Below are 13,134 nucleotides of genomic sequence, written 5' to 3'. Positions count from 1 at the left end.
AAAATACACTTCAGCCATGCATTTCTAATAGTTTGATCTTTTGGAGGTGTACGCATTTTTGGGATATGTAGTTTGTCCACATATAAAGGACAAAACAATGTTAAACAGTCTAACTTAACATTTATATCACTCTGAGTCTTTGACAGACAGACATGAGAGGTTAAGAACACGCCTCTATTTACATATGCATGTTATGGGGTGTGTAGAAGAAAATCATGACATCTTCATAGTGCATTACGGGATAAATTTTCTGCCAATTCTGCCAAAGTTGGGTATTTCCTTTTGGAACACCCTTGGTGTCAGAAGTGTGCTGCCTACGTAGGCAGCAATCTAGATTTTGGAAAAGAGCCTAAGTGACATGGAGAGGAGAGAGAGACTGCAACCTTTAAAGCTCTGGTTTGCAAACCACTTCCTAAAGTCTGAGCTCTTTACAGCTCTATAAAGCTCTCATTAGCTCTGCCTCTGATGGAGCACTGCAGGGACACACGGCTCACAGTCCCTGTTTGTTTATTCCTTAGAAAGCGCAGTGGCTAGGAATCTCACTCGAGACAAATGCATATGTGTTAAGAGAGGGCAAGACAGACAGCGAAAGGGTATGCGTGTGTGACACATATAAACGTATCTATTTAGCTAAGCCTCAGTGTTTAGGATAGGCCTTCCAATAAAAAGTTTTTTTTTTTTTTTTTACTTCTTATTCATGTAACTGAAACAGTCCCATACAGGGCTAACTTTAGCTCAAGAGCCCATTTTTCAAACACAGTTGTGACTTCGGCTATGTCAAATCCACACACACAAACACACCACATCCTGTTTCAACCACTAATGCACATAGTCTGGTCTGAACTTAGGCCAGGGCGCTGTCATGGTAACAAGGTGGGTCATCTACGTCGGTCACAAGGCCACATGCTGCATGCTAGCGACACACACACTCTAATGAGCTCTGATGTGGGCAAATGTGGTTACAGTTAAGCTCAACACAACCCTGCATTTTTTTTTCAGTATGGATTAGTATCTTCCTGACAAAACACTTCCAAGATGTCTATAAATGCAGTCTGTCAAGCTTAAACCATCTTTAACCGCTTTTCGTTCGTCATTACTTACATTCACTAATGTATGTAAACTGATAAGTTAGCAGATTATGTGTAATGCACTTGAGTGTGTTGCATAGGGTCATACAATACAGCTAATTTGTTTATGTAATGTACGTTCAGAACATCATGAAAACAGGAAACAAACCTTTTTTTTTTCCTATTGTGTACTAGCTGACTGACTGAGAACAAGCAAACATCTCTGATCATAATCTGATGTTTTTTTTTGGTTTTGTGAAAGTACTGAAACAAGTTACTAAAACATGTAAATGTTTAAAGAGTCGAAACAAAATTACGTAGGCGAGATGGTGATGATATCAGAGGCTAGCAACTTTGTTGGTCTAGTTTACAAGCTTGCACACAACTGAAGTCATTACTTTTCAAAATGTTTTTTTTTTTTTTATAATGGTTTGAAGACTTTCATTTTGTTTCATTTCAATGTTTAACTAAGATGTGTATCATTCAATTTTAAAACTGTGAATTGACTCCTTTGATCTAGTCCAAATACACCAACGGAAACATTACTCTGTGTGCTTTGTTTTGACCAAAATCATTGTTATAATGATAAGAAGTGGAACAATTAAAGATTTTTTTTTTTAAGTTAGTCGAAACATAAAAGCTAATATAAAACATATGTTTAAACAGCACATCAATCTAAGAAAAATACGCAAACTCAACTTATATTAATGAATGCTACTAAAATTCTGATTTGATGAATTAAAAACTGTACAACTATTTGTGATTTATGATTTGAGCATTTCGGAGTCTGATTTCATGTATAAGTTTATTTGTACATGATTAAGTTTAAAAGGTCACAGTCATTTTTTACCTCCCTATGTCTATTTTCAAAATGGAATGAGTTTTTACTCACTGTGCAGTTCACTGCCTACTATTTTTTAAGAAATGAACCTGAAAGGTTTATGCAATGCTAAACATCTCAAACAGCAGTGAAAACAATATAGCATGACCTCATTATTATGTTATGTAAAAACATTATGCATGTTTCCGTTCGATTATTATTTGATCAAAATGCCAAAGGTGAGTCAATGCAGATGTTAAAAATGTATGTCTGATATTACATGAAAAGTCAAGTCGAAGGCATTGCACTATGAGATGCAGTGTTGCATACATTGTATGCTGATGTACAAAGTAGTTGTGTTCCAAATCACACTACTGTTCAAATGTTTGGTGTCTGTCATGTATGTATTTTTATTTATTTTTGCTCAAACTTATGAATGGTAGTGTAAGTAGTTTACACTGTGCACTTACACGTAACAATGCTCTCTGCCATCTAGTATATGACATTTAGAAAAGTATTTCCTTTTAAATAGAACAATTGACTTTTAAGTATTGGCCATTTTTCTTTAAAGAAGCAACATTTTAAATGCACTACTAATACAACAAAATAGTACAGAAGTATGCGAGATGGGACACACCTTGCATTTTGAAAAATGCAGGCAGTTTTCTGGGGTAACACGCAAAGATAATTTGCATACTGTGCCCAGTATACATATTCTACACTGCAGAAATATCATTAGTATGATAGTATGATATTGTGAACACAGCCTATAAAGTACACACACACAGATTGTAAATCAAAAAGTCCCCGAAAAGTCATAACAGAGAACAGCCTGTCAAAATGTTTAATAAGTGTATGTCAGCACACAAATCCCTAGACTCACAAAAAACACTTGCACACAGGAAGAGGCAATAAACAAAATAACATTAAGCAACAGTTGAGTGACCCGCAGGATCAAGATGTCTGCCATAAACACATAAATCTAAAGACAAACACATTGAGCTGTTATCCTGAAAGTAAACAATCCTGACTATGGGTGTTCAGAGAGCAGGAGCCAGATCGAAGAATCAGCATTATTTCAGCACAATTATGACAAAGCTCTGCTGAGTTTCAGTGACCTCTTAAGATTCAGCGTCTCTTTAGAAAATCCGTTGGTAATCTTGGAGTGAAATGCCACGGTCAGCTGACCTGGGACCACATGCGCTCTTTGAAGTGTGAGGTATTCCAACGCACCGGGTTGTGTCATTATGGCCTGCTCTATTTTCCAATTAAGTCCAATCAGCACGCCGATTAATCATAACAAACCATGATCTCATGAGTGAGCCATTATTGTTCTTCAACGAGGTCAGTGCCACTCCTGTTTAGTCATTCCTCACTCCATCCGTGACCTCTCTGCGTTCAACCCCAGAATGCATCAGGACATTCTTGCAACAACTCACGCTCCACTGGTTTGGATGAGATTAGGGAGCTGACGCAGAGCAGTCTCTGCAGCAGGAGGTCCCATCACGGCCCACCCGCCCCGTTCTGTGGTGGCCAGGGGTCAGAGGTCACGGTCAACCTGGCAGAAATCTAGAGGGTGTGAATGAGTGCCAGAGGTGTGTCAACGTTTGTGCGTGTTGAGGCAAGATGTTGTTAGCATTCCCTCTACCAAGGAAAAGATAAACACACGTTGAAGTGTGTTAACCCCTGTGCGTCAACTAAAATGCCTTTCCAGAGTTTGAGGTTATCAGCAAAAAGGGAAGAGTTGAAACTGTGAGCAAAAGAGTAAGTCTTTGCAAGGGTGGACAAACGTGGGATGAGGATAGAACACAAACAAACAAAGGCCAAAAGGGAGTTAGGAGGAACATCCAGAACATTTAAGGGCCTGGAAGATGTCCATGCACCGTAGGCCAACATACGGAAAAGATTAATGGGTGGAATGAAAGATTCGAAGGTGAAAAAGCATAGAGCTTCAGTGACCCCTAGTGAACAACCCCTGACAGAGCAGGGTCACTCAGAACTGTTGCTCATCAACAAGATCTATTTACGCCAAGTGAACGCTGTGACAAGCCTTAAATCGAAACAATGTATTCCAATGCATCAAAAATCGTACAAAATATTTGATTATAATGTAATAACCAGCTTTTTCATCTGAAATGCCTTTTCTTTTCGGTTGATGTCACAAATCTCTCTTTTCAACCTTTCCTCTACGACAACCTGGCTCCTTTCTGCAATGTTACAGCCACTTTGAAAGGATAAAATTAAGTCCTGACTTTACATTGTTTCTTGTTTGAAAATACGCTTTTTTGTAGGGACAGTGAAGGTATTAAGTCACAGATGACAGGTCAGATACACTGTAAAAAATGTCATCTTATATTTTGTCAGACAAACTCTATTTTGAAGGTGGACTGAAGTATTTCATGTGGAAAAAGTTGCGAATACAAAAACATTAAGTTAACTTTTAGGCCATTCAGTATGAGCAACTTAAAATATTAAACAACAAGAACTTGACAATTGACAGCTGACTTTGGCGATGTCAAGTTTGGTAAAGAGGGTCAAACAAACAGGCTGCTGAGCATGTTCAGTTTGATCACTGATCAACCATAATCCCTTGAATTTGAATAATTTATGTTTTTGGTCAAAGTATGCGGACTTATGAGCACATGCAAATTTGTATTATTCAAAATTAATTATTTTTAATTTCAAATTAATATGTGTGTTTTGTTTCCTCACCATTAGGATCATTAGTGTTCCCTATATTAAGTCCTACACAATTGTTTTGGTGCAGAGAGGGAACTATGACCATCGGAGTTTGTGCAACTAACTGATACACAAGTTGAGCAAACTTTAATTGTTCAGTGGAAAGGTCTGCCAAAAATAAGAATGTTTCACATTAATAATGTACAATATTATTCCTCATTTTGAATAATAATAATTTTAAATTCAAAATAACTTACTGAACTTTGATCCACAAGCATAAATTATGAATCATGGAAATTATTTTATTATGTTTACTGAAACACAGACCAAATTTTTCCATAAGTTGAGTAAACTTAAAAAAAGACCTGAACTGGTTGCTAAAAAGTTTCAGAATTTTCTCAACTTCTGAATTATAATTTTTTTGTGTGTAGTTGTGAATGGTACATAAAACAACTGAAGTCCCACCTGTTCTTTTTGGAGTGCTCATCTTTTCCCTTCTTCACCCCGAATATCCGTGTAATCAGAGTGCTGAACAGGAGAGTCGAGGAGTTCCTCACCTAGAAAGAGGACAGGATAGAGAAACTGATGTCAGAGCAAACCTTCCTTACATGTAGATTTATCATTTGACCTTTGACAAATTGGTGCTTGAAATCTTAAAAATGTCTAAGGTCCTAAGGTCTATGCAATGATTTATTAGTCTGTCACAATTATATAGTCCAATGTCTTTGATCATCTTTAAATGGGGGCCTTTTTTTTTTAAGCAAAAATATTGGTTAATACTGCACAGACTTAATTTCTTATTGTTTCCTATTTTACTTGTGAAGTTGTTTCTTACATAAGAGGCTTAAACTGATACCAAAAATGAAAACTCTCTAATTTAAAGTGACATATAGTTTTTAAGGTGCGGTCACATCTATCACTGTTCAGGAAATTGTTTGATAAAAAAAAAGTAATGGAAAAAGTAGAAAAAATATATTTAGACAGTTTTTGATGCAAAAACACTTTTGAAGAAAATGGTTAGTTTACCCAAAAATATGAAATTTTGATGTAATTTACACACCCTTATGTTGCTCAAAATCTGTTAAGATATTTTTTTTTTTTTTGCCACAAATTAAATTATTCTGAAAAATAGCTCAGTGATTTGTGTGTTCATACAATGGAAGTCAATGAGCTTCAGTGTTGTTTGGCTTCCAAAGTTCTTAAATTTTCTTCTGTATTCCGCAGAAGAGAGAAATCCACACAGTTTTGGAACAACATAAGGGTGAGCAAATGATGACAGAATTTAAATTTTTGAGTGAACTATCCATTTAAATGGACCTCAGGGGGGATTAATACATGACATGTATTTGACATGAGAAAGTAGTGAGTCAGAACACATGATGATGGCCCTCGAGACGATTACAGTGCAAACATTGGTCTTGCAGCTCAAGGGTGTACAAGAAAAACAAAGCCAACGGCACGCAGTCATAGGAGTTATAACTTAACATAAGAAGCCAGATTTGCAGGGTCTGATGACATCTTGATTTCTAAGAACACTAAAAGGCCTTCAAATCACAATCTTATGTGGCCAAAGTAATGCTGTACACACCAAACTTCAAACCTCAGTGTTACCAGCTCATAACTTTGATCACATTTTTATGTCAGCTTAAGAAACATTGCTCACAGACTACAAGAAAACTGTGTGTCCTCTGTGTCTGACTGCTGCATTGTGGGAAGGATTAGGCTTACTGTACTCTCCACAGTAAAGCCTGCTGGCTTGAGCTCTGCCATTAAGAGAGAAAACGGCAACAGAAGCAGATCTTTTGACATCCTGAGAGTATATGGAATAAATGGGAGGAGAAAAAAGGACTCGAAAGGAATGAACTGATAAGAAAATGAAGTGAGGAGAGATGTAGACGTAAAGGCAGATAGACAGGTATGAGGGAGGAGAGCACAGGAATGTGACCTAGAGTTGTCGCCACCATGACCTGTAGGAGCCGAGTCGCCCATGTGGAGGTGATCAAAGCAAGCAATCCAGGGCAACCGGCCAGGACCACCGCACAGCTGTGTGTGTGTGTGTGTGTGTGTGTGTGTGTGTGTGTGTGTGTGTGTGTGTGTGTGTGTGTGTGTGTGTGTGTGTGTGTGTGTGTGTGTGTGTGTGTGTGTGTGTGTGTGACCGCACGTACTGCCCCTGTCCCTTGTGTTCTCTTTCACTTTAATTATTAACCTGTCAGTGTCTCAGCAACTTCTATGGTCTGACAGGGTGGTGTACGTGAGAAACAGTGAACAAATGAGTGTGAGAAAGGCAAAGGAGATAAGCGACTCTATATACCTAGTGTATAACTACATACACAATATTCTCTTTATAAAGAATATATCTTAACTGCCCCTTCTCATAAAAAAAGTGAAATATATTTAGTGCGTGCAATGCATACGTATGTACTGTATGTTCATCTGGATGGTTAAACTTAAACAAATGTCATTATATTAGATAAAAAATAAACCAAATGGCAACTGCAAACAAATAACTACTTTTTTTTTTTTACGATCCAACTGCTTCAGAGGGAGTATGCTACATTTTGCCTAGTTATCATCGTAGAAACAGATAAGGTTAGAATATATATGTTGTGGTATTGAATTATTACCATAAGCATAAACCATGTTATTTACATGACACTTTTAAAAGGGTCCTTGATTATGATTTTACTTTTTTAACTTTAGTTAGTGTGTAATGTTGCTGTTTGAGCATAAACAACATCTGCAAAGTTACGACACTCAAAGTTCAATGCAAAGAGAGACATTTTCTTTTACAGAAATTGCTTTTTAAGGACTACAAAAAACGGCTGGTAGGAACAACAATGAGCTTCTTACCGGGTTGGTGACATCACAAACCCTAAAGTTCAGTATCCCCGTCCACTGATTCAAGCACGACAAGTAGTAGTAGGTAAATAACAGACGTGATGCTAATTGGATCGAGCAACTAAGCAATAAACATGCCTTTGAAGACTGCAGAATGTTGTGCAGTGCCAGGTTGTGGAAAAACACAGTAGCTGCATTAGATTTGCAGAGAGCCTGACATTTTAAAACTATGCTGTGCCTACTACATTAGATCCGACAGGAACGGCGCAACACATTTATGAAAGTAAAAAAGTTTTTACTGTGTCACTATTGCTTTATTACAGATTGTTTGATATGTACGGATTATGTGTTCATGTCTAACCAAAATCCCCAGTGACCAGTGATTTCTGGTATGTAATGATTCATGTAGGCCTACAGTCAGATGTTTGTGTATCAAAATCGCTTATTGTCAGTAACTTCACATTGTTTCCCTTAGTAGGTCGAAAATAATCTGTAATTTAAACTTTGATTAAATTATATATAGAAAGCGATCAAAGAACGCTCCCTTTACAATCACTGGAACTGTCAATCAAAAAGCGCCAGTGTTCTGGACTCTCGCCAAAACTCCAGTTAGAATCAATGAATCTCTTATTCATTTTGTGTTTTCACTGTTCATTTTGATGAAAGCATTTGTTAGTGTGCAGAAATCGAGTTGCATTAATGCGCTCAACATGTCTGTGATCGGCTACAATGCTCATCCACTGCAACCTTTCATGCCACAATCTAAATATGATGCTATAGATCTAAATATAATGCTATAATCAACACTTTTCACGATTAGTAAACCTTGAGAACTGTAATAGTAAAAACATTTGAGAGAATTCCACATGTAATACTAGCTATTATATATGCAAAGATGTTAGCCAATCACAGCAGTGGGCGTTTACACTGAAGTCTCAGAGCAGAAACGCCCCTTCAAAAAGAGCGTTCAAATCAGAAGCTGATATCAGAAAAATGCCTTTTATTTCTAAATTATGACCATTTTTTATGTAAAATATCATATTAACAATATAAGTGCACCCGAGGAAACATTATAAAATAATACAGTTCATGACCCATTTAACCAAAAATGTCCCAAAAAAACATGGAACTTCTTTTTTGTTGGTGAAGGAAGTGACATAGACAGGAAATCAGAAAAGGGATTATTATTATTATTATTATTATACACTTACGGCCCATACAGGAGAAGTGAAACCTAGGATAGCAGCTTGCATGCCCTCTGACACAAACGGCACAATGTTCTCCCCCAGACGCGTATCTCGATACAAAGCCCTCAGGATGTTCAGAGCATGGACCTGTATGTGCGTAAAAACAATCAAATAAAAAAAGACCCATTAAACATGTCTGATCCTATTCATATTTTTCTCAGAGTAAAGCTAGTTTGTGTGTGTGTGTCCACCTGTGGCACAGTGCTGCTTTCAGTAGCTCCATCATTAGGCGGCATTGCTAATGCCGTCAGAGATCTCATGGTCATCTTCAGGAGTCCACAGCTGGATGATTTAGGCTCAGAAGACAGCAGGGCCTACACAGAGATTTATTACACTTATCGCTTACAATGAAGATTAACAGGCAAGTTCCCACACCTTTGACATGATTAGGAATGACATGAGGGCCAATAAATAATGCCAGAATTTTCATTTTTGGATAAACTATCCTTTCATCTGTATTTAAGACAGCAAATTCCTATGAGACTGGGACAGTGAATGACAGCATGACAGTGGAAAAATGACTCACGGTATGTAACCGAATACAGTCTCTGGAGTTCTTTTGTCCCAGTGCCAAAGGGTGTGAAGACCACCTTTTCCGGGACATACCGCAGGAATGTGTGCTCATACCAAGGTGTTGAGTTTATCCATCCTCTCTCTGTCTTATTCTTCCCTAAAACCCTCTCATTGTCTTGCGTTTCAGATCCAAAACCCATTTTTCCTTGACTTCAGTATTCAGCTATTTTGACCTTTCAGAGGACTGTCCACTGGGGAAGATCTCCATCATAAAAACTGTAAGGAATCAATTACCGATTCACAGATGTTCAGATAAAACTAATGAAACTGTGAAATCTTCAGAGATTGTCAAATTATTGCATATTTGTAAAAGAACAAATGTTTTGAGGGTGCTATACATCAAAACTTTACACACATTAGTGGTAAATGTTAGGCTATGCTCAGACTGCAGGCAATAGTGGCCCAAATCAAATATTTTTCTCATACAAGACTCAGATCCGTTTTGTTCATAACAAGTGTGAACCATATGGAATCTGATCTTTTTGAATCCAATTTGGGCCACTTCCATATGTGGTTCTTAATCAGATACAGGTCTGATGTTTTGCAATGCAACCTCAGTTTAACCAGTCTGGTTTTCAGAATGCATGCAACTTTTACGTCAGCACTCACCACTTTATTAGGTACACCTTGCTAGTACCATGTTGGGCGCTTTCAAAACTGCCTAAATTCTTTGTGGTAAACATTCCTCAGAGATTTTTGTCCCTATTGCAAATCATATCACGCAGTTGCTGCACATTTGTTAACTACACATTCATGATGCAAATCTCCAGTTCCACCACATCCCAAAGGTGGAATGAGATTGAGATCTGGAGACTGTGGAGGCCATTTGATTATAGTTAACTCACAGTCATATTCAAGAAACCCGTTTGAGATGATTTGATATTTGTGACATGGTGTGTTATCCTGCTGGAAGTAACCAACAGAGGATGCGGACACTGTGGTCATAAAGGGATGGACATGGTCAGCAACAATGTCAACAATACTCAGGTAGGCTGTGGCATTTCAAACAATGCTTACCAAAGTGTGCCAAGAAAATATTCTACACATTACACCACCAGCACAGCCTGAACTGTTGATACAAGGCAGGATGGATCCATGCTTTCATGTTGTTTAAGCCAAATTCTGATCCTAACATCTGAATGTTGCAGCAGGAATCGAGACTCATGAGACCAGGCAACGCTTTTCCAATCTTCTATTGTCCAATTTTGGTGAGCCCTTGGTATAGCCTCAATTTCCTGTTCTTAGCTGACAGGAGTGTGTTCTTCTGCTGTTGTTGTCCATTTGCTTCAAGGTTTGACGTGTTGTGAGCTCAGAGATGCTATTCTGCAGACCTCGGTTGAAACGAGTGGTTATTTGAGTTACTTTTGCCTTTCTATCAGCTCGAACCAGTCTGGAAATTCTCCTCTGACCTCTGGCATCAACAAGGCATTTTTCCCCACAGAACTGACACTCACTGGATAGTTCCTCTTTTTCTAATCATTCTCTGTAAACCATAGAGATGGTTGAGCGTGAATATCCCAGTAGATCAGCAGTTTCTGAAATACTGACAGCCCATCTGGCAACAACAACCATGGCACGTTCAAAGTCACTTAAATCACCTTACTTTCTTATTCTGATGCTCAGTCTTAACTTCAGCAGATCCTCTTGACCATGTCTACATGGCTAAATGCAACAAGTTGCTGCTATGTAATTGGTTGATTGTGTTAACGAACAGTTGAATAGGTGCACCTAATAAAGTGGACGGTGAAACTAAACATACAATCTAAAAAGCAATTCAGGGGACCTGTAATCACAACTCAAAACATTATTTATTTTTGTTTAATTGACATTAGTTGAGTTTAGTTGACATTATAATGTTCATTACATTAACTTAATATTGTTTATAATTTAAACTAAAATGTCTGAGTTAATTTAATATTTTTTTTTCAAATTAAGTTGTCTTGATAACTTTGTAAATTGGGTAGTTGATTTGTACTTCCCAGCATGCTTTGCATAGGACAGGATACAAGTTATTTATATACAAATAATTGTTTAGAGTATGCATGGATAAATTGTTCACAAAATCAATAACATCCATTTAGTAAATAACTAGGGTAAAAATTTATAATTTTTTTTTTTTTTAAACAAAACAAAACAAAACAAAAAACTATGTATTTATTGGGAATGTAAGGTGTTCATCTTGGGGGAAGAAATTGGTCACTGCTGTACATAGAGTACTAACCTGGATATAGAACGGTATTCCTGCACTGCGGCGGGTCGCACACAGTTTAGAGGAGGGGTCACTGGATTTTACTTCCTCAAGAACCTCCTTCAGCCAATGTGCTGGCAGCTGCTGAAGTGTAGCACTCCCACTTCTGAAACACACACACACACACACACACACACACACACACACACACACACACACACACACACACACACACACACAGATTACAGACAAACCCACATAATAGCTTGTTGTGGAATTATGAACAAGACATTGGCTCCCATGACTGTGGTCCTCCAAGTTTATGTGGTTCCCAGTTTCTTTAAGACATTTTTGTTTACTTATTCTCAGATGTGAAATTATCCATGGTTTTCAAATCAATCTGAAAATCAAATCACATCCAAATGTGATAAAGCAGAGACTATAAAAGAGAATTTGAACAGTCATTTGAGGAAAACGTCAAGCTAGAGCCAAGTTACATTAGAGCAGAAAAGTTGTGAAGATAAACATTGATTCTTTGTGGACTCTGTTGTTGTCAAGATCCAGTGTAGGACCATATGACACTTTCAGACACAACAGTATGAGAATTACACATCACTTTTAGGTCCTATTAGCCCTGGGATATACACTACTGTTCAAAAGTAAAAAAAATAAAAAAAGTTTATTCATGGATGCATTCAAATGATCAAAAGTGACAGTAAAGATATATCAAATCTTACAAAACATTTCTATTTCAAATAAATTCTGTTCTTATGAACGTTCTATTCAAAGAATCCTGAGAAATTACATCACCGTTTACACAAAAACAAAGCAGCACAACATAATATTGATAATAATAAGAAATGTTTCCTAAGCACCAAATCAGCATATTAAAATGATTTCTGAAAGATCACGTGACATAAAAAAAAAAAACCATTTAAAAAATATTACTAACTTCAAACTTTTGAGAGTGACTAAAGCAAATGCTACAGTAAAATGATTTTTCAGCCGATTTCTTATTCACAAGGCTGTGATTAAGAAAATAAATCTCAAAAAGCTGCATGATTTGAGGAATCATTCATGTCTGTAGCACAAACAGAATGGGACGAGATACACAACAAAGTTCAATACTTCAGGTTAAGAGTTTATTCAAATCCCTATTCCAAAGTATGAGCAATAATAATAGAGATGCTTGCCTAAGCAAGCACTGTAATTACACTGCAAACCTCGGATGAATACACACACACAAACACATAGCAGGAGCTGCCCAAGCGTGTGCAGAACGCCCACTTTGAGAGCGGAGAAAAATGTGAGGCTCTCGTTATGAAAAGTACCGTTATACCAGACGCGCTGGACCGAGCAGTCCAGATCAAACAATCCAAACCACACAGCAAGCGCCCACGCACACACACACACACACACCTCACTCAGTAATACACTACCCCAAACACAAGGCGATACCTTCAAAAGGCAGCCGATGAACGCCCTACAATCAACACCTCGTAACGGGCATAGCGGTTGCCGGTGAAGGCGTGTAATCACACAGCAATGCTTTTTCTCTAGAAGCACCTCTGAGACTCAATACAGACACAACTGTTAATACAGGCCGATCCACCACAAACACACACACTATTGCTTCCTCGGGGATTTCAAGAAAAGTTGGCATCTCAGGATATGTTTGCACGCACGTTTTTGGGTGTTTTGCACCTTATTGATAGGGATGCC

General features: G+C 37.7%; 1 protein-coding gene across 5 annotated transcripts in view; it reads right to left on the bottom strand.

The window, feature by feature from the left end:
* thada (THADA armadillo repeat containing) overlaps positions 1–13,134 on the bottom strand; it is a 108,968-nt gene that overhangs the window by 63,783 nt on the left and 32,051 nt on the right. For all 5 annotated transcript variants that reach the window (XM_082154402.1, XM_082154403.1, XM_082154404.1 and 2 more), the window contains 4 exons: positions 11,446–11,578; positions 8,843–8,965; positions 8,616–8,738; positions 5,032–5,123 (listed from right to left, as the gene is read on the bottom strand). In XM_082154402.1, the coding sequence (XP_082010528.1) occupies positions 5,032–5,123; positions 8,616–8,738; positions 8,843–8,965; positions 11,446–11,578 (471 nt within the window). The remainder of the gene's footprint in view (positions 1–5,031; positions 5,124–8,615; positions 8,739–8,842; positions 8,966–11,445; positions 11,579–13,134) is intronic.

This window comes from Leuciscus leuciscus, assembly GCF_965113295.1.
Source record: "Leuciscus leuciscus genome assembly, chromosome: 22".
In the NCBI taxonomy this organism is placed as follows: Eukaryota; Metazoa; Chordata; class Actinopteri; order Cypriniformes; family Leuciscidae; genus Leuciscus; species Leuciscus leuciscus.
The sequence above is the reverse complement of the archived record's forward strand: the minus strand, read 5'-3'. Positions and strand labels throughout refer to the sequence as shown.